Source organism: Nansenia antarctica, assembly GCF_963989245.1.
Source record: "Nansenia antarctica genome assembly, chromosome: 11".
Taxonomy (NCBI): Eukaryota; Metazoa; Chordata; class Actinopteri; order Argentiniformes; family Microstomatidae; genus Nansenia; species Nansenia antarctica.
The window spans coordinates 2549459-2573344 of NC_137681.1; the positions used below are offsets into that span (position 1 = coordinate 2549459).

General features: G+C 47.8%; 1 protein-coding gene across 2 annotated transcripts in view; it reads right to left on the reverse strand.

The window, feature by feature from the left end:
* Positions 1 to 23886, reverse strand: part of LOC308167109 (alpha-actinin-2-like) — a gene marked incomplete at its 3' end in the record, with an annotated part of 30082 nt that overhangs the window by 2590 nt on the left and 3606 nt on the right. Inside the window, exons 2-19 of one of the 2 annotated variants that reach the window (XM_080541481.1) lie at positions 20776 to 20890; positions 20427 to 20546; positions 19961 to 20047; positions 19335 to 19422; positions 19070 to 19148; positions 18189 to 18270; positions 16354 to 16439; positions 15575 to 15667; positions 14884 to 15114; positions 14054 to 14201; positions 13266 to 13416; positions 7620 to 7728; positions 5238 to 5378; positions 4429 to 4611; positions 4034 to 4168; positions 3254 to 3430; positions 2631 to 2777; positions 123 to 188 (exon numbers count right to left, since the gene is read on the reverse strand). In XM_080541481.1, coding sequence (XP_080397607.1) covers positions 123 to 188; positions 2631 to 2777; positions 3254 to 3430; positions 4034 to 4168; positions 4429 to 4611; positions 5238 to 5378; positions 7620 to 7728; positions 13266 to 13416; positions 14054 to 14201; positions 14884 to 15114; positions 15575 to 15667; positions 16354 to 16439; positions 18189 to 18270; positions 19070 to 19148; positions 19335 to 19422; positions 19961 to 20047; positions 20427 to 20546; positions 20776 to 20800 — 2148 coding nt within the window. In that variant the 5' untranslated portion in view covers positions 20801 to 20890. The remainder of the gene's footprint in view (positions 1 to 122; positions 189 to 2630; positions 2778 to 3253; positions 3431 to 4033; positions 4169 to 4428; positions 4612 to 5237; positions 5379 to 7619; positions 7729 to 13265; positions 13417 to 14053; positions 14202 to 14883; positions 15115 to 15574; positions 15668 to 16353; positions 16440 to 18188; positions 18271 to 19069; positions 19149 to 19334; positions 19423 to 19960; positions 20048 to 20426; positions 20547 to 20775; positions 20891 to 23886) is intronic. The other variant, XM_080541482.1, reaches the window with a different exon arrangement.

Below are 23886 nucleotides of genomic sequence, written 5' to 3' on the forward strand. Positions count from 1 at the left end.
GTGTGTGTGTGTGTGTGTGTGACCCAGGGAATACAAATATCTGGGTGTCATTGGGAGTGTGTGAGAGAGAGTGTGTGTGTGTGTGTGTATGTGTGTGTGTGTGTGTGTGTGTGTGTATTTACCAGATCATAGCCCATGGAGATCAGGCAGGCTCTGAAGTCATCAGTCTCCATCCCTCCTTTCTTCTTCTACTTGGGGGGAAGGGGGAGGGGGGGGGGGCAATGATAGGTGATGAAGGAGGAGGAGGAAGAGGAGGTGACAATGACAGGTGATGGAGGAGGAAGAGGAGGAGGGGGAGGAGGAGAGGAGAAGGTGACAATGACAGGTGATGGAGGAGGAAGAGGAGGAGGGGGAGGAGGAGAGGAGAAGGTGACAATGACAGGTGATGGAGGAGGAAGAGGAGGAGGGGGAGGAGGAGAGGAGAAGGTGACAATGACAGGTGATGGAGGAGGAAGAAGAGGAGGGGGAGGAGGAGAGGAGAAGGTGACTATGACAGGTGATGGAGGAGGAAGAGGAGGAGGGGGAGGAGGAGGAGAGGAGAAGGTGACAATGACAGGTGATGGAGGAGGAAGAGGAGGAGGGGGAGGAGGAGAGGAGAAGGTGACAATGACAGGTGATGGAGGAGGAAGAGGAGGAGGGGGAGGAGGAGAGGAGAAGGTGACAATGACAGGTGATGGAGGAGGAAGAGGAGGAGGGGGAGGAGGAGAGGAGAAGGTGACTATGACAGGTGATGGAGGAGGAAGAGGAGGAGGGGGAGGAGGAGAGGAGGAGGTGACTATGACAGGTGATGGAGGAGGAGGACAGAAAACGACAAAGAGAAGAAGAGACGTTTAGTTTCTTTTATGAGTCTGCTGTGGGAAAAAACATTTAATTTAGCATTTTAATATCCTCAAAACAACTAGAGGTTTAAGATGGGGGACGCTCCTTTTGTCTAGTTTAGATCACAACATCTTTATTGGTTTTAATCTTCGTTGCAAAGCTCATGGCAAACAGTGGCAAAGTATGATTGAAGCTTGATTGAATTAGACATTGAGGTTAGAGGTTAGAGGTTAGAGGTTAGAGGTTAGTGGTTAGAGGTTAGTGGTTAAAGATTAGAGGTTAGTATTTAGAGGTTAGAGGTTAGAGGTTAGGGGTTAGGGGTTAGGGGTTTAGAGGTTAGTATTTAGAGGTTAGTGGTTAGAGGTTAGAAGTTAGTATTTAGAGGTTAGTGGTTAAAGATTAGAGGTTAGTATTTAGAGGTTAGAGGTTAGAGGTTAGTGGTTAGTGGTTAGAGGTTAGTGGTTAGTGGTTAGAGGTTAGTGGTTAGAGGTTAGAGGTTAGTGGTTAGAGGTTAGTGGTTAAAGATTAGAGGTTAGTATTTAGAGGTTAGAGGTTAGTGGTTAGAGGTTAGAGGTTAGTGGTTAGAGGTTAGTGGTTAAAGATTAGAGGTTAGTATTTAGAGGTTAGAGGTTAGTGGTTAAAGATTAGAGGTTAGAGGTAAGCTGATCAGGTAACCTTTGAACTCTCCAGAGGGCACTTTGGCAGTGTTGTCCTGTAGCCACACACACCCACACACACACGCGCGCACACACACACACACACACACACACGCACGCACACACACACACACACACGCGTGTCCACAGGAACGGTAATGTCAGCGAAGACAAAAGTGGGAATAGCAGAGGTTAGTCACATGGGTTCAGTGCCGGCACCCATATCCATCATCAGCTCTCAGACACAAACAGCCTGTCATAGCGTAACGATGCATAACTTCACAACGTAAATAGAACCTCCTGTTCTTCTCTACGGTGACACAACGAGTCCTTCTCTACACGGGAGTGAGAATGAGTTACCAGACACCAGACGACCACGTTAGCCCAATGTGAGTGTCTCGTCCCTCTGTTGTCTAGCCCAGGAACACAGAACACACCACGTGCTGCTAGATCTGGTGCCAGTTATTAAAAGTGAAGAATGGACTGCACTATTTGCACTGCGCCATTATCCAAAGCGCTTTACAACGGCCTCTCATTCACACATTCACACACACACATTATAGAAGAGAAGAGATTATAGTATGTATGTTAGGCTAGTATGTTAGGCTTTCTAGGCAGTCTACAAAGTTAGCTATTAGCAAAGTCGCCGAGGTCAGAGTCACACAGGCAGTCACTCAACCCTGGCCAAGCCAACCAGAGGGATGCTATCATGCCATTGGAGGAGCACAAGGGAAGGAAAGCATTACTGGGCCAAGGAGAGAGAAAAGGCCCCAAGGAGCCTAGGAGACAAGGAAGGACCTAGCGAAGGACACTGTATCCTGTCGTTAGAGGTTAGGGGTTAGAGGTTAGAGGTTAGGGGTTAGAGGTTAGAGGTCAGGGGTTAGAGGTTAGAGGTTATGGGTTAGGGGTTAGGGGTTAGGGGTTAGAGGTTAGAGGTTAGGGGTTAGGGTTAGGTGAAGGAAGGACACGGTACCCTGTCGTTAGAGGTTAGAGGTTAGGGGTTAGAGGTTAGGGGTTAGGGGTAGGGTTAGAGGTTAGAGGTTAGGGTTAGGTGAAGGAAGGACACGGTACCCTGTCGATAGAGGTTAGAGGGAGATTAGAGGTTAGAGGTTAGAGGTTAGGGGTCAGAGGTCAGGTGAAGGAAGGACATGGTACCCTGTCGAAGTGGGTGAAGGAGGATCTGAACTCGTTGAGCTGCTGCTGGCTGATGCCCTTGGCGTCGCGGGTCAGGACCTGGGTCTCCACCTCGTTGATGGTTCTGGCGATGGTGGTGAGGAGCATCTCCCAGCCCACGCGCACGTGCTGTCAGGACAAACACACCAACAACACGCTCAGGTGACGGACTGTTCTGTGTCCCAAGATTGCTGCTCACCAATCTTAACTGCTCCTCCTGAGACATCTACTACCCCCCCAGCACTGTGTCTCCTGAGACATCTACTACCCCCCAGCACTGCGTCTCCTGAGACATCTTCTACCCCCCAGCACTGTGTCTCCTGAGACATCTACTACCCCCAGCACTGTGTCTCCTGAGACATCTACTACCCCCAGCACTGCGTCTCCTGAGACACCTGCTTTCCCCCTATACATACTATGCCTCTTAAGACTTCTACTGCCCCCCTTGTACTGTCTCTCCAGTGTCTATAATCAAAATAATATCTATATACCTTTTTTTAAAACGTCTTCACAACGACTGAGCTGGATTACGTCTCCTGCTAGAACTAGTGAGCGGGGTTTAAAGATAAAAGAAAAAAAAATGGCCGCCCATCCCCCTCCTGTACCTCCATAGTGTAGTTGGTGTGTTTGTTGTCGAAGATCAGAGACTCCTGGATCTGCTGGTGGTCTCCCTCCAGCTTGTCCACGTTGGGCTTGTATTTGATGACGACCTGTTCAAACTGCTTCATCTGGCCCATCTGGTCCTCCAGGGACCCGCCCAGGTCCATCGACCGGCCGATCTCCTGCAGGGAGGAGGGACAGCTGAAGACCCATCTCTTCAGGTTACACCTTAACTCCTCCTGAGACATCTACTACCCCCCAGCACTGTGTCTCCTGAGACATCTACTACCCCCCAGCACTGTGTCTCCTGAGACATCTACTACCCCCCTGCACTGTGTCTCCTGAGACATCTACTACCCCCCAGCACTGTGTCTCCTGAGACATCTACTACCCCCCAGCACTGCGTCTCCTGAGACACCCGCTTTTCCCCTTTACTGTGTCTCCTAAGACTTCTACTGCCCCCTTGTACTGTTTCTCCAGTGTCTAAAAAAAAATTCTTCTATCACAATGACTGCCAGTGGCCCCTGGCCTGAGCTAGATTAATCTTCCTGCTGCAACCGGTGAACTGATGATTCATTTGCTTAGTCAAATGTATCGATTGTAAGTCTCTTTGGAATAAGGCGTCTGCTAAATGCCGGCCTTATTTTCATAAGTCATACGTCAAAAATAATCCTGGATTTGACGGAATACCCCCAAGGTTAGTGTCACACTATTTAAACCGTTTCTCACACAGATTAAACCTCCACCTTCACTAAAAGGTCCACAGAGTCCCTCAGGTCACCCACCTCCATCCTCCCCTGGACCCAGGGCCCGATGATGTTGGCCTGGGCGGCGAACGCACGCCTGAACCTCTCGTTGGCGTGCTGGCGGGCCAGCTCCTCCTGCAGACAGCAGTCTCTCTGGGGGACCAGCTTCTTCACCTGTGCACAGGGACCACCGTGTCCATGGAGACGAGACGGACATGTTGAATGTGTTCAAAGCAGTTATGGTATGTTGTATGAGGGGGATCAGATCTTCTGTCTCTCTCTCTGTCTCTGTCTCTGTCTCTGTCTCTGTCTCTGTGTCTCTCTCTCTCTCTCTCTGTCTCTGTCTCTGTCTCTGTCTCTGTCTCTGTCTCTGTGTCTCTGTCTCTCTCTCTCTCTCTCTCTCTCTCTCTCTCTCTCTCTCTCTCATCCTCTACCTTGTCCCATTTGATGCCCATGTCCCCGGGGGTGATGTTGCTGTAGGGGTTGACCAGGGTGGAGGTGATGTTGTAGCTCTGGGCGATCTTGGAGACCTCGTTGTAGATGCTGAGGATGGCCTGCCTCTCACAGTCCGCCTCTGGCAGCGTGGCCTTGAACTGGTCATGAGCCGAGATCAGCACCTAGTGGAGGGAGGACAACATTACCGCTAAGGGACTAAGTAACACAGTGACCAGGCTAATATGCATATTCTAGTCTATAGAGAGACAAAGTTGAACAAAGTTGTATAACCTGTTAAAATGAGAACAATTCTGTACAACTTGTGTATAGAGTATTTCACCAGTTAACCCTCTCCCCCTTCCCTTCCCATGTGTCCCCAGCACTACCTTCATTAGGCCCCTATACTTTCTTCTATTTACCTTTTTTTTGTTTATTTTTATTATTACTGCTCGATCTTTTCAGTTTGTAAAGCGTCTTTGAGTGTCTAGAAAAGCGCTATATACTGTAAGTCTAATGTATTATTATTATTATTATTATTATTATTATTATTATTATTATTATTATTATTATAGTGACATGGATGTATATCAGTGGAGGCTGGTAGAGGTAGAAATTGGAGGACGGGCTCATTGTAATAAATGCTGAGTGGAATGGATTAGGGTTTAGGGTTAGGCTGATGACTGTGAGCCAGAATTTCATAAAAACAAACTCAAAGACACAGAGTAGCGTCTAGCTACCTGGATCTCGTTACAGAGTTAGTGGCTAGGCTAGCTACCTGGATCACGGTACAGAGCAGCTAGCTAGCTACCTGGATCTCGTCCACCGTGTGAACGATAAACATGTCCTGCAGGTCCTCCATGGCTCCCTCCATCCAGTTGTTGAACGGGGCGGAGCGCTTGGAGAACTCCAGGAACAGCTGGTCGATGGTCTCCATCAGCTTCTCTGTCCTCTACAGGACAACAAGGGACAGACACAGGAGGACGTCGTTATTGATTTGTGACGTTGACATTATTATGACATTATTATTATTATCGCCGTCGGTGATCAGGAGTTGATTTATGACGTTGTCTGATGTCACATTTTTGAAATGGCTACTGCAATTTCCATATAGTAATTTCTGTAGGTGTTTACTGATGAGTGGCAGGTGTGACAGAGGGGTCGCTGCTCTGAACGACCTCTGACCTTCACTTGATCCTCACACATTTACAGGCGCAGGTGTTCTCTAAAGAGGGGCTCAGCTCGGCTTTATGTCCAGAATTATAATAATTTAAATACATTTCAGCGTTGTTGAAAATAGATGACACACTCGTTAGTCAAGCCAAAACATTGCAATGAAATGGATTCGGTGAGTAATCCCCACTACTACCTAGTAAGTGTAGAGTAGTGGGGATTACTCACCGAGTCCATTGCTTTGCAATGTTTTGCCTTGACTAGCGAGTGTGTCGTTGATTTTCAACAACGCTGAAATGTATTTACATTTCTCAGAATAAAACTGAACATTTTGATTGGTGGCCGACTTGTTCCCGCCTGGTTTCACCAGCTGCCGTCACATATTGGAGCCTCATCTGCCTCTCCCTCCCTCCAGGTCCTCTCCCTACCTCCAGGTCCTCTCCCTCCCTCCTCCAGGTCCTCTCCCTACCTCCAGGTCCTCTCCCTACCTCCAGCCTCTCCCTACCTCCAGCCTCTCCCTAACTCCAGGTCCTCTCCCTACCTCCAGGTCCTCCAGGTCCTCTCCCTACCTCCAGGTCCTCCAGGTCCTCTCCCTACCTCCAGGTCCTCCAGGTCCTCTCCCTCCCTCCAGGTCCTCCAGGTCCTCTCCCTACCTCCAGGTTCTCTCCCTCCCTCCAGGTCCTCTCCCTACCTCCAGGTTCTCTCCCTACCTCCAGCCCCTCCCTACCTCCTCCAGGTCCTCTCCCTACCTCCAGGTCCTCTCCCTACCTCCAGGTCCTCTCCCTACCTCCAGGTCCTCTCCCTACCTCCAGGTCCTCTCCCTACCTCCAGGTCCTCTCCCTCCCTCCAGGTTCTCTCCCTACCTCCAGGTCCTCTCCCTACCTCCAGGTCCTCTCCCTACCTCCAGGTCCTCTCCCTACCTCCAGGTTCTCTCCCTCCCTCCAGGTCCTCCCCCTCCCTCCCCCCAGCCTCTCTCCCTACCTCCAGGTCCTCTCCCTACCTCCTCCAGGTCCTCTCCCTACCTCCAGGTTCTCTCCCTACCTCCAGCCCCTCCCTACCTCCTCCAGGTCCTCTCCCTCCAGCCTCCCTCCCTACCTCCAGGTCCTCTCCCTCCAGGTTCCTCTCCCTCCCTCCAGGTCCTCTCCCTACCTCCAGGTCCTCTCCCTACCTCCAGGTCCTCTCCCTACCTCCAGGTCCTCTCCCTACCTCCAGGTCCTCCCTACCTCCAGGTCCTCTCCCTACCTCCAGGTCCTCTCCCTACCTCCAGGTCCTCTCCCTCCCTCCTCCAGGTCCTCCCCCTCCCTCTCTCCAGGTCCTCTCCCTACCTCCAGGTCCTCTCCCTCCCTCCTCCAGGTCCTCCCCCTCCCTCTCTCCAGGTCCTCTCCCTACCTCCAGGTCCTCTCCCTACCTCCAGGTCCTCTCCCTACCTCCAGGTTCTCTCCCTACCTCCAGGTCCTCTCCCTACCTCCAGGTCCTCTCCCTCCTCCAGGTCCTCCCCCTCCCTCTCTCCAGGTCCTCTCCCTACCTCCAGGTCCTCTCCCTACCTCCAGGTTCTCTCCCTACCTCCAGGTCCTCTCCAGGTCCTCTCCCTACCTCCAGGTCCTCTCCCTACCTCCAGGTCCTCTCCCTCCCTCCAGGTCCTCTCCCTACCTCCAGGTCCTCTCCCTACCTCCAGGTCCTCCCTACCTCCAGGTTCTCTCCCTACCTCCAGCCTCTCTCCCTACCTCCAGGTCCTCTCCCTCCCTCCAGGTCCTCTCCCTACCTCCAGGTCCTCTCCCTACCTCCAGGTCCTCTCCCTACCTCCAGGTCCTCTCCCTACCTCCAGCCTCTCTCCCTACCTCCAGGTTCCTCTCCCTACCTCCAGGTCCCCTCCCTCCAGGTCCTCTCCCTACCTCCAGGTCCTCTCCCTACCTCCAGGTTCTCTCCCTACCTCCAGGTCCTCTCCCTACCTCCAGCCTCTCCCTACCTCCAGGTTCTCTCCCTACCTCCAGGTTCCTCCAGGTTCTCTAGGTTCTCCTACCTCCAGGTTCTCCCTCCTCTTCTGCGTCAGGGTTCCCAGCTGGTCCCACTGGTCACAGATGCCCTGGCAGCGCTCGTTGATCCTGGCCGCAGCATGGTACTCCAGCTCACTACAGGAAGCAGCACACACACACACACACGTTTTTACCATGAAATCTTTATTTAATCAGAACCAGTCTTTTTTATCTGACATAACAGGTTTTACCAATTCCATATGTTGGTTTAGAGGGAATCATGCGTGTAGTAGGAAAAACTAAAAACAATGAAGTGAGCCAAATGATGAATTTTGTGTTTGGGCATACAGATGGATCTACATCTACACCGATGGTATGGAGTACCCCCTTCAATAAGTTTCAGTGGGAAGGGTTATAATGAATGAATGTATTCAATGGACAAAACCTTTGATCTTTGAGTATCCTACCTGAGGCACACATCAACACTTCACAGTACAACTCCATCCTGACCTCAGGTATAGAGTCCATTCCTACACTTCATCATCATCGTCATATAAAATTCATAATACCAAAGTCCAACTGCCAACAGGACACCCTCCCTGGCCTGTGGTGTGCTGTGGTGATTTAGCAGGTGTGACGCAACACACACACACACACACACACACACACACACACACACACACACAAACACACACACATAAATACAAATACAAAATTCTACTTAAATTCTTTAAAGTAATACTGGAATACTCTTCACCTAAATGGTAATGGACTGCACTTATATAGCGCCTTTATCCAAATCGCTTTACAACGGCCTCGCATTCACCCATTCACACACACATTCACACACCAATGGTGGCCAAGCTGCCATGCAAGGCTCTCTCCACTGTGTCGCAGCACTGTCCTGTCCTGTCCTGTCACTGAGCACCAACGTAGCAGGGATTCTTACCGGGTGTTGTGTTCCTGACAGCAGCGCCACCAGAATAGCCCAGGAGAGAGGTGAACCCCTGAATAAACACACCACACCACACCACACATCTTCCATTCTTCCATTTCCAAACTCTCTCATCCTCCTCTCCTCTCCTCCACTACGAGACAGTTGACCTTTTCGTTGTTCGTGGCAGTCAGTCAGGAGCCACTTATTTCATTTGACAGCAACGCAAGAGAGGACAGGCGGCCATTCCTGAGGGAAGAGGTCCAAGTCCAACAGACACCGAAACCTCAAGCCAACCCCTAGGCCCTAAGCCCCACACCCCTGACACTGGTCTAGATCTGAGAGGATTAATGAGGTGTATGTCATAATAGAAGGGAATGGACTGCACTTATATGAGCGCCTTTATCCAAAGCGCTTTACAACGGCCTCTCATTCACCCTTTCACACACACATTCACACACCGATGGCGAGGTAGGCAAGCTACCATGCAAGGCGCCGGCCGGCCCGCTCACTGGGAGCAATTTTGGGGTTCAGTGTCTTGCCCAAAGGACACTTCGACATGTGGCCAGCCGGGGCTCGAACCAGCCGATCTGCCGACCTTGCGATCATTAGACGGCGGCTCTAGCTCCTGAGACACAGCCGCCCCACACTTAATGGCAGTAGCTCCACATTGCCCTCCGATACCCCAGGTGCTGTGTTCATCCCATTGCTTCTACCTTCTACCTCCCCAATCCTCTCAGATCTCCAGATGTGTCGGGGGGGGGGGGGGGGGGTGAGGGCTAGAGTGTACCCGCCCCCCCCCCCCCCGACACATGCCAGGGAGGGTACTTCCTTGTGCTCCTCTGTGGCTCAGTCGCTCAGAGTATGGTGTGAACAACACTAAAGGTTGTGGGTTAGATTCCCGCTGGGACCGTATATACTGACAAATGTATGTAGCACTCACTGCGACTTTAAGTGACTTTGGATTAAAGTGACAGCTTAAGTGGCCTGTGTTATATTATGACAGAGACCCTCAAGGGCAGCAGGCTCATTGTGTCCCAGGCTGTTCTGTAACTGGACACGCTACTGCCAAACTGCCGTGGCAAAGACCCAAACACCCATCACCCCCCTCACCCATCACCCCCTAACCCCATCACCAGGGTGGCCAACTAGAAGCAGCTGGCCATGTCTGTCCTCGTTCACTGCCACAGACATGATCTGAGCACAGCTAGTTAGGTCTGTCTAAATACACTGTCAGTTATTTGAGCGGCTAGTAATGTCTGTCTACATACATACATCGTCTTGTATATGAGCGGCTAGTTATGTCTGTCTGCATACGTTGCGAAGGCGATTCGACGAGGTAGCCCTGCACGAGACACACACAACCGCTGCCTTTCAACTCCCTATACCTTCTGCCCGCCTGACCACCATGGGGTCCAGAGCCTTCAGCCACCCTGCTGCCCGTCTCTGGAACTCTCTCCCACAAGACATCGACTCTCTCTCTCCACCTTCAAATCCTGCCTGAAAACCCACCTTTTTTAAACTGGCATATTTTTTAACTGTTGGTTGTTTTTGTTTGTTTGAATCACTGTTTGAATCTGTTGCTTGTTTTTAATTACACTTTGTAAGGTGTCCTTGAGTGCTTTGAAAGGCGCCCATAAATAAAATTTGTTATTATTATTACAACTGAAGTGTCACCCTCGAACCTTGAGGACGTCTTCTTGGCCTCATGGTAGATGTTTGTGTCTCTGTCACTGCTGTCATGTGTTCGAGCAGCTGATAACGTCTGTCCCTCTCAGTGACTCTGCCGTGTGTCTCAGTAGGTCACAGCTCAGGTTTGTTTGTGTTATCTAGCGTAGGACAACAGTCAACAGGGTCGTGTCATGTCAGAGATGTCAGAGATGTCAGAGATGTAGTAGGTGAAAGGTCACCCAGTGACAGTGTTTATCTGGTTGACCTGACCTAAATCAATATTGACTTTCTGAAGGGGAATTCCCCTTATCTTATCTGGAAAGAACAACTTAATGTGTTGAACATATAAACAGAGTATATTACTGTAATAGATTACCGATTATAATATATATAATTACATAATACATACATAATAATGCATATTTGTGTGTCTGTTGTTGTCTATTTATTTTATTTTTTGTCTGATTTTCTTTTGTATTTTTTGTCTTTTGTGTACTTCCCTGTTTTTGTCATTTGTGTGCTGCAGAGATTAATATGCTGTACTGAGATCAAATTCCACCGGCTTTGGTCGTGTGGCTAATAAACTATCTATCTATCTATCTATCTATCTATCTATCTATCTACCTACCTATCTATCTATGACAGCATTATGTATCACAATCACATACTGTACAGACTACAACCACAAGCAGTCTTTCTATAATTAACTATTCATTCTAAAACAGATACTTCACTGTCACTTAAAGGTAGACTCAATCATGTCTAGTTTAGTCTAGCTACAGTCCTACAGCTCTATTTTAGATTTGGAGTTCCTCCCTGGAACAGGACAGATATATACAAGGTTAGAACGACTATATTTTATCTCGCAGTAAAGGTGATTGCTTATAGTCGGGGTGACCTGCGTGCCCACCGACGGTAACGTTGAAAAGAACAAAGGGTGGTGACGACAGGCTGGCTGAGCTAACGGATGATGTCAGAGTCCTTCAACTCTGCCATGTGAAGAACGCAGGTTGGCCCACGCTACTGAACAGGGGTTTCCACAAATAGAAGAGAGAATATCTACACACTGGCAGAGGGGAGAGAGAGGTGACCACCCCGGCCTGTAATATACTAATATACACAACCACTGACACGCACGCGTGCACGCACACACACAGAAAACACTCTCTCACACACAGAAAACTCACACACACACAGAAAACACACACATGCACACACAGAAAACACACACACACGCACACAGAAAACACACACACACACACACTCACACACAGAAAACACTCACACACACACACACACACACAGAAAACACACACACACACACACAGAAAAAACACACACACACAGAAACACTCTCTAACACTCACACACACACACACAGAAAACACACACACAGAAAACACTCACACACACACACACACGCACACACAGAAAACACTTACACACACACGCACACACAGAAAACACTCACACACACACGCACACGCACACACACAGAAAACACACACACACAGAAAACACACACAGAAAACACTCTTTCACACACACACACACACACACACACACACACACACACTCACACTCTCACACACACACACACACACACACACACACTCTCTCTCTCACACACACACACACACACTCTCACACACACACACACTCACTCTCTCTCACACACACACACACACACACACACACACACACACTCTCACACACACACACACACTCTCTCTCACACACACACACACACACACACACACTCTCTCTCACACACACACACACACACACACACACACACACATAGGGACAATCCGTGGTGTCTCAGAAGGAGGGCAGCAGGTGATCAGTCAGCAGTATAACTAATGTAGAACAGTCAATCTCAGCGGGGGGGGGGGGGGGGGGGGGGGGCTACTAGGGTGGGCGGGGGGCTACGGTGCAGACAGGCCTGCGTTCTGAACTCAGTGCAGAGTCCGGAGATGACCTGGATATTTGGTCTCAGTGTTTTTCTGACTGTCACTAAGAGAGAAGGGGGAGGGGCACATCTTTTATTTAGGGTGGTTGGAACCTAAACAGCTAAACAACTAACATTCCTAGTTAGCCAGCCCTCTCCCTGCACTGACTCCTTCAAATCAGGTCTCAAAACCCATCTGTTCAACAAGGCCTTTGGCCCCTAGTCACTGTTTCTGTTTTTGTTTTGTTTGTTTTCTGTTTTGTCTGTCTGACCATTTCCTCCAGAATTGTAAAGCGTCCTTGGGTTTTATGAAAGGCGCTATATAAATCCAAGTTATTATTATTGTTATTATTATTATTAGTTGGAGTACAATCTCAAAAGAGGAATTATGAAATCATAACATAACATAAGGGCAAGGTATGTAAGGCGTCTGTTTCGATATTTTCATTGACTGTCTTTAGGGCCTCTTTGGCCACTAGATGGAGTACATGCAGCATATTATCATTCTACAGCCTTCTCTCCAACTGGTGCTTGAGACTGTGAGATTAGTGCTACAGTACGCCCCATTTTTAAGAATATAGTTTTCATATTCCTCATTTGTTTTTGTTGTTTTTGTTGTTTTTTGTATTCGTATGTCTAAGATGTGTGTGTCTTCATATGTCTGATATGTCTATCTCTGCATTGATGTGTGAGATATGATACAACCAAATTTAGTTTCTTGACAATAACGTTATATTAATGGTCTGGAGTGGTCCAGTGGTCTAGCACCATGGCCTGGGGTGGTCCAGTGGTCTAGCACCATGGCCTGGGGTGGTCCAGTGGTCTAGCACCGCGGTCTACAGTGCACCACATACACTCATGTCAGCATGGGTTTGAATCCGGCCCCCATGCCCTGCTGACATACCCTGACTTCTTTCTCCACTGATGTATGTATGTATGTATACAATGTTTACAATTGTCTGTATGTATAAAATGTTGATAATTGTTCAAATATGATTTTTGTATCGGACCCCAGGAAGACTAGCTAATGTCACGGCATTAGCAAATAGAGATCCTAATAAACAAACAAACTATCTCTATCCAATAAAACTGAAAAATATGAGAAATCCAGTTTTCTCTAAATTGAAGTGAGCGTACTTGAGCTCCTGTGCGATGGCGGCGATCTGCTCCACGCGGTCCTGGTGGGCGGCGAGGTCGCTCTCGAACGCCTCGTGTTTCCTCAGCAGAGCCCGGACCTCCGTCAGATTGGCAGACTCAAAGTCCTTGCGGTTCAGAACACGGTCCTTACCTACAACACACACACACACACACACACACACAGCATGAACATCACCATTCGTCATGTTGAAGCACGAGAGTGAGATCCTGAAGTCCAAATCTATAAGAAGTGTCTGTGTGCAAATGACACGGAAGCTCTCGTCTACAGTCACATGGGTGATGAGTGTGATGGGAGTACTGCTCTGAGACAGGTCGACTGTCTCCCAGAGCTGCAGGTGTGGATGTGAGAACTAACAGTGTGTGGCGACTGGGCGACTGTGGCGCAGGAGGTAGAGCTGCCGTCTAATGATCGCAAGGTTGGCAGATCGGCGGTTCGAGTTCGAGCCCCGGCTGGCCACATGTCGAAGTGTCCTTGGGCAAGAAACTGAACCCCAAATTGCTCCCAGTGAGCGGGCCGGCGCCTTGCATGGTAGCTTGCCTAACTCGCCATTGGTGTGTGAATGTGTGTGTGAATGGGTGAATGAGAGGCCGTTGTAAAGTGCTTTGGATAAAGGTGCTATATAAGTGCATCCATTTACCATTTAATGTCGAGTATAGCACTATTAGCATGTGGACTTACTATGGTTGTGATGGTGGAACTCACACAGAGTAGGTGTGGACATGAGGACTAACAGTGTGTTGTGTTCTGACACAAGTGACGCCCTCACCGACAGACCAGGTCTCGTGGGTCGTGGCCTTCTGCTCAAACTTCATAGCCAGGTGGTCCAGACGCTCCAGCCTCCGGATCTCGGTGAGCAGCCACTCCTCGTAGCCCTTCTCCGCCTGGTCCAGACCCTGCCACGCACTGGTGATGTCCTGGTGACACACAGATGGAGGAGGATGCAGTATGTTGAAGTCATTTTATTTTTTGTGGGGCAGTCCCACTCATATATTTCTAGGGGGGGGTGAGTACTTACTGAAGGCACTGTATATTATATGTATAACATATATTATGAAACTGTATTATTGAATGAGTCATGAAGTTCTTCAACCCCTTAAACAATTCACAGTACAATAATGTGTTTCGGGTATTACATCTATAGCCTAATAGAGCACAAACATAATAAAACTGGCACAAACTACTTGCACACACAAACATACAGATTATATGGGTTCAAGAATGTGAAAGTATATATAATTTACCACCTTTAACTTTACGTAGAATCTGAATGAACAATGCTACGCTGGGACTGGCCGATCTAGAGAGAATCAATGCTACTGGTCTGAGAACAGAGGTTGCAGGACTCAGATGAGCACTTTTCACTCTGGGGGCTTAACAGACACGAAAGCTAGCCTAGTCAGCCTATGTTTTCCCCTAGACAACAAAGCTGTTTTAGATCTGGGGTTGACAGTAAGTCGGTTCGTAACAATCGGGGGCTCGTCCGGGATATTGAACTATTTCTAGCATGTGATGTATTGTTTGGTTACTGAAGTCCAAAGGTTCAATTAGTAAGCTAACACACACACACACACACACACACCCCTCCTCCCCACTCACCGAGACCATGCGTCCCTCGGAGGGCATGAAGGCGGGCCGGTTGCTGATGCGCAGCTTGGTCTGCAGGGTGTTGAAGCTGATCTCCAGCTGGCACTTCTCCTGCACCTTGGGGGGCTTGTGCATGCGGCGGTAGTCCCGGTAGTCCTCCAGCTTGGCCCGCATGTTGGCCATGGCCTTCTCTGGCACCTTGTTCTCCAGCCACGGGGTCATACGGCGGATCCACTCCAGGAGCTGGTGGGACATTTGTTTTGATCGATCTAGACTTGATTTATCCTTTGATTTAGTCCCATTGAGATATTATCTCTTTTCAAGGGAGCCCTTCGTGGCGTTAGAATTATAAGGTTCTATCTCAATTTTTGTCAAAATTTAGTTTTTTTACATAATCTGATCCATTAGGTGTTTATTAGTGCCTGTGTGGTGTTATTTTTAAAATGTTGAAATATTTGAGTTAGTAATTAATAAAATACAAAGATTCCATCTCACACAACATAATGGAATGTAAAAACGTTGACGCTCAATATCTCTGAACTAACCTAGACGGAGATAGAACCTTATAATTCTAAGATCACAACTTAACAACTTTAAAAATATTAAATATTGGATGTGTATGGTGTTTATGTTCACCAAACTGCATTCACACAATTGATACAATTCATTATGGTGAAGGAAAGAAAGAGTTGTTGGTTGTTACGTCGCTGGCCAGCTTCTCGTACTCCTCCATCAGCTTCTCGTTCTCCTGGTTGACTCCCAGGATCTTGCAGATGCGATTGGCTGCCGTCTCTGCCTGCGGTCACACACCATTTACATTTACATTTTTGGCATTTAGCAGACGCCTTATTCCAAAGCGACTTACAATCAATACATTTGAATACTTGAATACACCAGCAACATACATACATCACATGGTGTTACAACTGTCGTGGATACAGTAGACTATTTTCCCCTCTGGTCTCAATAATATATAACCTCAAATCTGACTGTTTTGGTTGTAAATGTATCACTTCATGTTATTATAGCATGTCAATCTCTTGCCTATTCTCTATTTTGCTGGTCTCCACTGTAGCGTGTATAGAAAGCTGTTAATTTTAACAGAGCTAACGTTTCAATGGTGTCACAGTGTGTCTTATAGTCATGTTTAATGTATTAATTAAACAGCACACATTCTGCCCGTGTTTTGACTTGTAGTCAAATTCCATATCACAACGTGGATCATAACGGTAGAACAAAACAACTGGTATCACCACCCAGAACTAGTCAATAAGACACAACATGAAAAAAATATATAGGTTACTGTGTGTATGGATTTCAATCTTTCAGGTAGGAAATGGGATCCATGATGAGAAAGCCGACTTATCATCTGTATGGGAATTCACTACCCTGCTACTACAAGTATCATAACCACTGCAGACCCAACTGTCCAACACACACTCCAGAAAGGCTCTACTGTGTGGTGGAGACTAGTGTCTATACCTGCTCTGCTCCAGCGAAGGCATGGTAGAAGCAGGACATGTAGGTCATGATGGCTCGCTCGTCTGGCTTGGGGGTGTTGACGATGTCTAGAAGAGGAGGAGGAGGGGGGGGGGGTTAAAGGAGGATGAGAAGAATGAAAAAATAATGTAGAAGGAAAAGAAGTTGCACTGAGACACACAGCCACTACAGAATCCTCCTAATTAAACCATATCCAATGAGAGAACTGGGAGAGAGGAGTGTCTCTTATATGAGGAGGGAGGGAAGGAGAGTGGGAGAGAGAGGAGAGGAGAGAAGGAGAGGGGGAGAGAGAGGAGAGGAGGGAAGGAGAGGGGGAGAGGAGAGGAGGGAAGGAGAGGGGGAGAGAGGAGAGGAGGGAAGGAGAAGGGGAGAGAGGAGAGGAGGGAAGGAGAGGGGGAGAGAGGAGAGGAGAGAAGGAGAGTGGGAGAGAGGAGAGGAAGGAAGGAGAGGGGGAGAGAGGAGAGGAGGGAAGGAGAGGGGGAGAGAGGAGAGGAGGGAAGGAGAGGGGGAGAGAGGAGAGGAGAGAAGGAGAGGGGGAGAGAGGAGAGGAGGGAAGGAGAGTGGGAGAGAGGAGAGGAGGGAAGGAGAGGGGGAGAGAGGAGAGGAGGGAAGGAGAGGGGGAGAGAGGAGAGGAGGGAAGGAGAGGGGGAGAGAGGAGAGGAGGGAAGGAGAGGGGGAGAGAGGAGAGGAGGGAAGGAGAGTGGGAGAGAGGAGTGTCTTATATAAGGAGGGAGGGAGAGGGGGAGAGAGGAGAGGAGGGGTGGAGAGTGGGAGAGAGAGTGTCTTATATGAGGAGGGAGGGAGAGGGGGAGAGAGGAGTGTCTTATATAAGGAGGGAGGGAGAGGGGGAGAGAGGAGAGGAGGGGTGGAGAGTGGGAGAGAGAGTGTCTTATATGAGGAGGAAGAGAGGAGAGGAGGGAAGGAGAGGAGGAGAGAGGAGAGGAGGGAAGGAGAGTGGGAGAGAGGAGAGGAGGGAAGGAGAGTGGGAGAGAGGAGAGGAGGGAAGGAGAGGGGGAGAGAGGAGTGGAGGGAAGGAGAGTGGGAGAGAGGCGTGTCTTATATAAGGAGTGAGAGAGGAGAGTTGGAGAGAGGAGAGTTGGAGAGAGGAGAGTTGGAGAGAGGAGAGTTGGAGAGAGGAGAGTTGGAGAGAGGAGAGTGGGAGCAGTAATACAGGATGAAAGCCTTCCAGATGAGAGGAATAATTAGCCAGAGGATAAATTCAGTGACAAAGGAAAGGAAATAGCGAAGGATGAGGGAATACTGGAAGAGCTTATCCGGGCTCCCCACCTCCTTAGGACCCCCTAAGGAAACAGGTTTTGATAATTGCTAGGACCACCGATTTAGTACTCTTTGAAGTGGCATCAAAAGCTTGCATTCTCCAAAAGTAGTTCAGTGGGAGGGAATAGAACTACAAACTAGGGAGAGGGAGTGTACACTAAAATACCACCGTCACCTTCTGAGCCAACTCAAAGGTACTTATGATAGAAACACACTTTGGTCATTTGGGAGTGTTAGGTAGTTGTGTAGAGACAATATCTGTAAAAGGTCATTCATTCAGGGAAAGTTTACATTAGAATTAGCATTAGCATTAGCCATAGACATACTGTACCATAGAGATCCATCTTACTGTCTCAATAGTTTAACACTCATTGGGGAGACTTAAACAGAGCTGACTAGAAAGGTGGTGGGGCTACCAGGAGGGACAGTTGTTCAGCCTAAGAAAACATTTTAAATATAGATTTTTGAAAACTGAAACCAATCCTCCTTGGTTTGAACTGGTAATGTGGTTAAAACAGGAAGTAGATTAAAGTAGTTACCTTCAGCGTCCAACATCTTTGGGATATCCAGGTGTTTCTCTGCCACTTCAAAAGCCAGATTCAGGTTTCCCATAGGGTCATCCTATAGACACAGTAACATACATCATTAATACAAAAACAACAATAACAATAACAATAATAATAACAATAACAATAATAATAATAATAAATGACATGTATAAAGCGCTATGCATTATACAAGATTATACAACAGTTAGTTCCGACCAAGTAATTTGATTGGACAAATTAAAGGCATTCAATGAGTGCGGGACTTTTAACTATATGTATCACTCCGCTGCACAGGTGTTCTATTAAATGACCGTTAATTAGACTACATTAACGGTTGTTATGAGCAATGTACTATCTGATGTCAACTCGTCTGAATCGCATTCACACATGCCATCAAAGCGACTGTCAACCGAGTCATATTTCACTGGTTGCACAATAAACATACAGATAAATGTACACGATACAAAGTAGCTAGCCTGCGGATGTTGTTCAGGTTACTAGGCAACAGTCCACTTGAAGTTCAGTTGCGGAACTATTTTTTGTTGGCGGAGCCAAATCATAATCCGTTGTCGCTTATTACTGTTAACTAATAAATGGCGCTGTAGAACTGTTGTATAAAAGCAATATCACACTCGAGGTCGTGCTGTTATACTGAATATCAGTGATTCGATCAAAGGTACGAGGCCGCAGGTGCGTGGGAAAAGGGGAGGAAAGGGTTACAGGATACAATACAACTTTATTATTGTAAGGCCACACAATGTATCCATTTAAATTCCACTAGAGTAGGTGTCAGGTTATTATAGGCACTGCAACTCCCTGCATGCAGTTCAGACCAGGTCTAGGACCAGCATGCATCTGGGCATAGCAGAGACCTTGTTGAGCTTGGCGTAGTCTATGAGGTCTGGGCGATGTCTGTGTATCAGTGCACAGAACGCTAGGCCATCTTTCCAGCTTCGTACCCATAGGGAGAGAACAACCAATCACATCACAGCTACAGAGTAATCTAGCTCAGGCTCGGGGCCATTGGCAGTCTCCGTGATAGAAATATATAGATAGAATATAAAGCTTTGTTGACATAACAACATTTTCCTGTTCTTCCTGTCCTGTCCTTAAATCAAACTCACTAGTCGGTCTCACCTGACATGGAAGTTCTGAACGTTGACGTTCCTGTAGGGAGCTGTTTTCCTCTGGCACCACAGAAGAAGACCTTCCTTGGCAGAGGTTTCTACCAGAGAAGAAGACAAATAGAATTCAGACAACAATTCTAATGTGGTAACAACATGTACAGTTCTAATGTGGCAACAGCAGGTACAGTTCCGTCTGATCTTAGCGGCGATTCAACAGAAGGTCACAATAAGTTGATGTCTGTCTATTCAACGGCACATACTAATATGTGACAGTCTGATCATTTGGTCCGCATGTCGGCAACCAATCAAAATGTTTGGACGTTTCTTTTGAAACACGGAACTACGGAAATACGGAAATACGAATCCCAACACAAACTCGCTAGTCAAGCCAAAATATTGCAACTCAATGGATTCAGTGAGTAATCCCCACTGCTACCTAGTTAACTATAACACTACTTTACATTGTTAGCAGGCTCACAAAACAAGCTGTGTTAGTTGACTAGTGATGTGTCGTTGATTTTCAACATCGTGGACATTTTTCTAAAGAAAAGTCAGATCATTACATCAGATCCCGACCTGAGGACCAAATGATCAGACTGTGTCACATATGCCCTCTTGACTGTTCTTCTCTCTCACCTTCGACTGAGATGTCCTGGATGGCGAAGCGCAGGATGATGGTCCAGATCATCCCCAGGGTCATCTTCACGTTGCCGTCCACAATCTCTGCAGGAGAAACTCATCAGTTAACCACAGACCTTATTAGGAAACAGCAGGTGTTTGTTTTTAACACTTAATCAGCCATGAGTAAAGACAAATATTATATCATTGCACTCGATCAAATTTCAGGACCCTCCTTTCATGACTTTTCCTAGATATGTGCGTTCTACCACCTAGTATCCTTACATTTTCAAAATAACTTCAGGATAAGCTCGTATAAAGCTATTTTGCAGTTTTTCTGTGTAGGAAGCAGGGCAATTTACAAGCGGCCAACTAGTGGTCGTTGTGTGTATATAGCAGGTTAGCATTGTAAAGAGGGGCTCTTTTAGTAGGTAAAAAAGGCACGGCTGTGTTGGGTTCAGGCCAGATGAAGGTGTTGACAGACCTTCAGCTCCGATGGAGACCAGCTTCACGCCTTTGCTGGTGATGTACTCCAGAGCTTTGTTGACGTTGGCGATCTTGTGGAAACGCATCTTCCCTCTGTCAGGCTTGGGAAGTCTCTCACCTGTGACAGGACAACATCTCATAGGCGTTAATAACAGACTGATTGCCAGTGGACATGTTATTATCCAATGTTATTATCATTATGTACACTATATGGACAAAACTATGTGGACACAATACTGTGGTAGTATATATGGTAGTATGTTATATGTTATATGGTAGTATGGTAGCATACAGTACAGGTTAAATGTTATATGGTAGTAATATGGTAGCATACAGTACAGGCCTACCAGAGATGACCTCCAGCAGCAGCATGAGCTTCAGGCCGTTCCTGAACTCCTCCTCGATGTTCTCAATCTGTGTCCCGGCTTTCCTCAGGTGGGAGTTGCACCACGCTGTGAAGGTCTGAGCAGAACAGACAGAACAGACGTGTCAGCGTTTGTTCTGATCGATACAGGTCGACCCCAGAGCATGAGCTTCATTGTGTGTCACCATTGTTTATTCCAAATAAATGTTGTTGTCCTGCACTTGGAATAAGGATGATTGGTTTGTTTTTTCCAGCTCAATCAGTGGATTTATTATCACAACTTCAAATGGTAATGGTATTGGACTGCACTTATATAGCGGCTTTATCCAAAGCGCTTTACAACAGCCTCTCATTCACCCATTCACACACACATTCACACACCAATGGCGGCAAGCTACCATGCAAGGCGCCGGCCGGCTCGCTCACTGGGAGCAATTTGGGGTTCAGTGTCTTGCCCAAGGACAACTCGACATGTGGCCAGCCGGGGCTCGAACCGCCGATCTGCCGACCTTGCGATCATTAGACGGCGGCTCTACCTCCTGCGCCACAACCGCCCCTTGAAAACAAAGGCACCCAGTGCCATCATGCACGTCAAGGCGAAAAAACATTTGCCCCCATAGATGACAGCCTCAATAAACCCTGTCACAGTTAGAATGTATAGAGCTGAAACCCAACCGCCTTGTGAAATGCCCCGGCGCAGGCACACAACATGCCAGAGAGGAAACAGGCCTTGTCAATCTCACTGCCCAGTCCTGGACCCCGACTCTGACTGGGTTGTGTTTCACTGTCTAAAAGCAGCAGCCCTCCATGCCATTCACATTCACTGCTCTGCCCTCTCACGCAGGTTTAACCCTTCAGAGGACATTGCTGCTAGATGCCAAGAACCAACCACAAAGATAACCCCAGAGGCATCCGAGCCCAGAGACATCTGCCCACCCCCGCGCTGGATAATGGACCTGACCTGTCCTGACCCGTACATGCATGGCTGCATCGCTACCGGCCTCTACATACCGTCCAGTAGGGGGTTGTGGGACAAATGGAACAGGGGTCGATAGTGACACCCTGCTTTTCCTCCTATCAGGAGCCAGCTAGAGACGGAACTCACTCAGTCACACACAGTCAGGTCTACTCCCTGCAGGAACACATTCAATCAAAGGGCTCGCTTTGGCAAAAGCCTGATCCCCGCAACCATTGTTGCCTTAAATAACAGACCACGCTGAGTGTGTGTACTTGTGTATCTGTCATGTTGTAGTACTGTCTGTTGTTGTCTGTGTTTATAGGGTGTTGTATGTATATATGTATACTGTACAGTGGTGTGAAAATGAATTTCCCCCTGGGGACAGTAAATCTAATCTATCTATAATCTATCTCACCACCTGCAGGTTGTATTGGGAGTTTTATAAAGTCGTTTTAGATAAATGTCACTTTTCCCAACACCTGTATGTGTCTAATACTGTCCAAAGAATTAATATCCAATAATCAAAACCAATACGTTATATTGGCTAGTAATTGTCAGTGTTTTTGTGTCTGCCTTCACATTTTGTTTCAAGGTTTTGTCATGGCTGTGGCTATTGTTATTGTAACACGGCTGTGTCTCAGGAGGTAGAGGCTGTGTCTCAGGAGGTAGAGGCTGTGTCTCAGGAGGTAGAGGCTGTGTCTCAGGAGGTAGAGGCTGTGTCTCAGGAGGTAGAGGCTGTGTCTCAGGAGGTAGAGGCTGTGTCTCAGGAGGTAGAGGCTGTGTCTCAGGAGGTAGAGGCTGTGTCTCAGGAGGTAGAGGTTGTGTCTCAGGAGGTAGAGGCTGTGTCTCAGGAGGTAGAGTCGCCGTCTAATGAGCACAAGGTTGGCAGATCGGCGGTTCGAGCCCCGGCTGGCCACATGTCGAAGTGTCCTTCGGCAAGACACTGAACCCCAAAATTGCTCCCAGTGAGCGAGCCGGCGCCTTGCATGGCAGCTTGCCACCATTGGTGTGTGAATGTGTGTGAATGTGTGTGAATGGGTGAATGAGAGGCCGTTGTAAAGCGCTTTGGAGCAGCAAGTGCAGTCCATTTACCATTTTACCATTTACGATGTTACATGGTGCCTCAGCCAAGCAGATATAAGATGAAAATGAATGTGCCGTTGAAAACTTTGGGATTATATGAATTATACAGATATCCATATTTTTATTACCTCTGGATTGTCGAGTGTAAATAATGTTGTAAGCGGGTATGGTCTTATTATTCGCTTGTTCTGGAATATACTCAAGAATCATGACTTCGTCAGAAGCACAAGTTAATGGTGTCAAGTGTTTATGACCTTTAAACACTTGTAGAAAGTACCTACAGTAAATACCTACTCAGGACCTGAATAGTTGTTTTGGAGAGCAAACATGGAGCTGACAGTTTAACAGTCTGTACTCCCTCTTGAGTGGGTACAGTAAATATACACAGTCATGGTAAGTAAGTAAATGCATGTCTGTCTATGTCAGAGCCACAAGACTACTGCCCTCTGCTGGTGTGGTGAGGCTGGATCACCTTGAGGAGGAGGAGGTGGTTGTCTTGGCTTTGTTTTGGGTGGCCTATCGTTGATCGAAGGTGTGAATCTTGCAATCAATCTTGCAATGAGGCAAATGGCCAAAGTATTGCTGTTTCTCTGACTTCTCTGAGTCAGTTCAGGGCTGTAGCTCGTTGCACCTGTTTCAGACGGATGGGAATACATTTGTGGACGTCACCTGAAACCAAAATATCAAAACCCTGATGTTTCCATTCCATCACACGACGACCGCAGGTGCTGTCACACCAATGTCTCTCCAGTGACCTGCCAATATTTTGCGGTATGATGTTTTCATCATTTGTCTGTCATTCAATCAATCATCCAATCAATCATTTCATCATTATCAGTCCTGGTAGCAGGTGCACAAGGGTACTAAATGCCGCCGGGGACAAAGAGTGCCAGAACCCTGTCCCAGAAATACAGTGACCTGGTAGGGGGGGGGGGGGGGCGGTATCCCCGAGGTGTAACATACCTCCTCTGTGTGATCACAGTCGTATTACCGTCTGTCAGGACACACTGCTGCAAGGCCAGGGACCGCTGGAGATAATCACTGGGATATGAT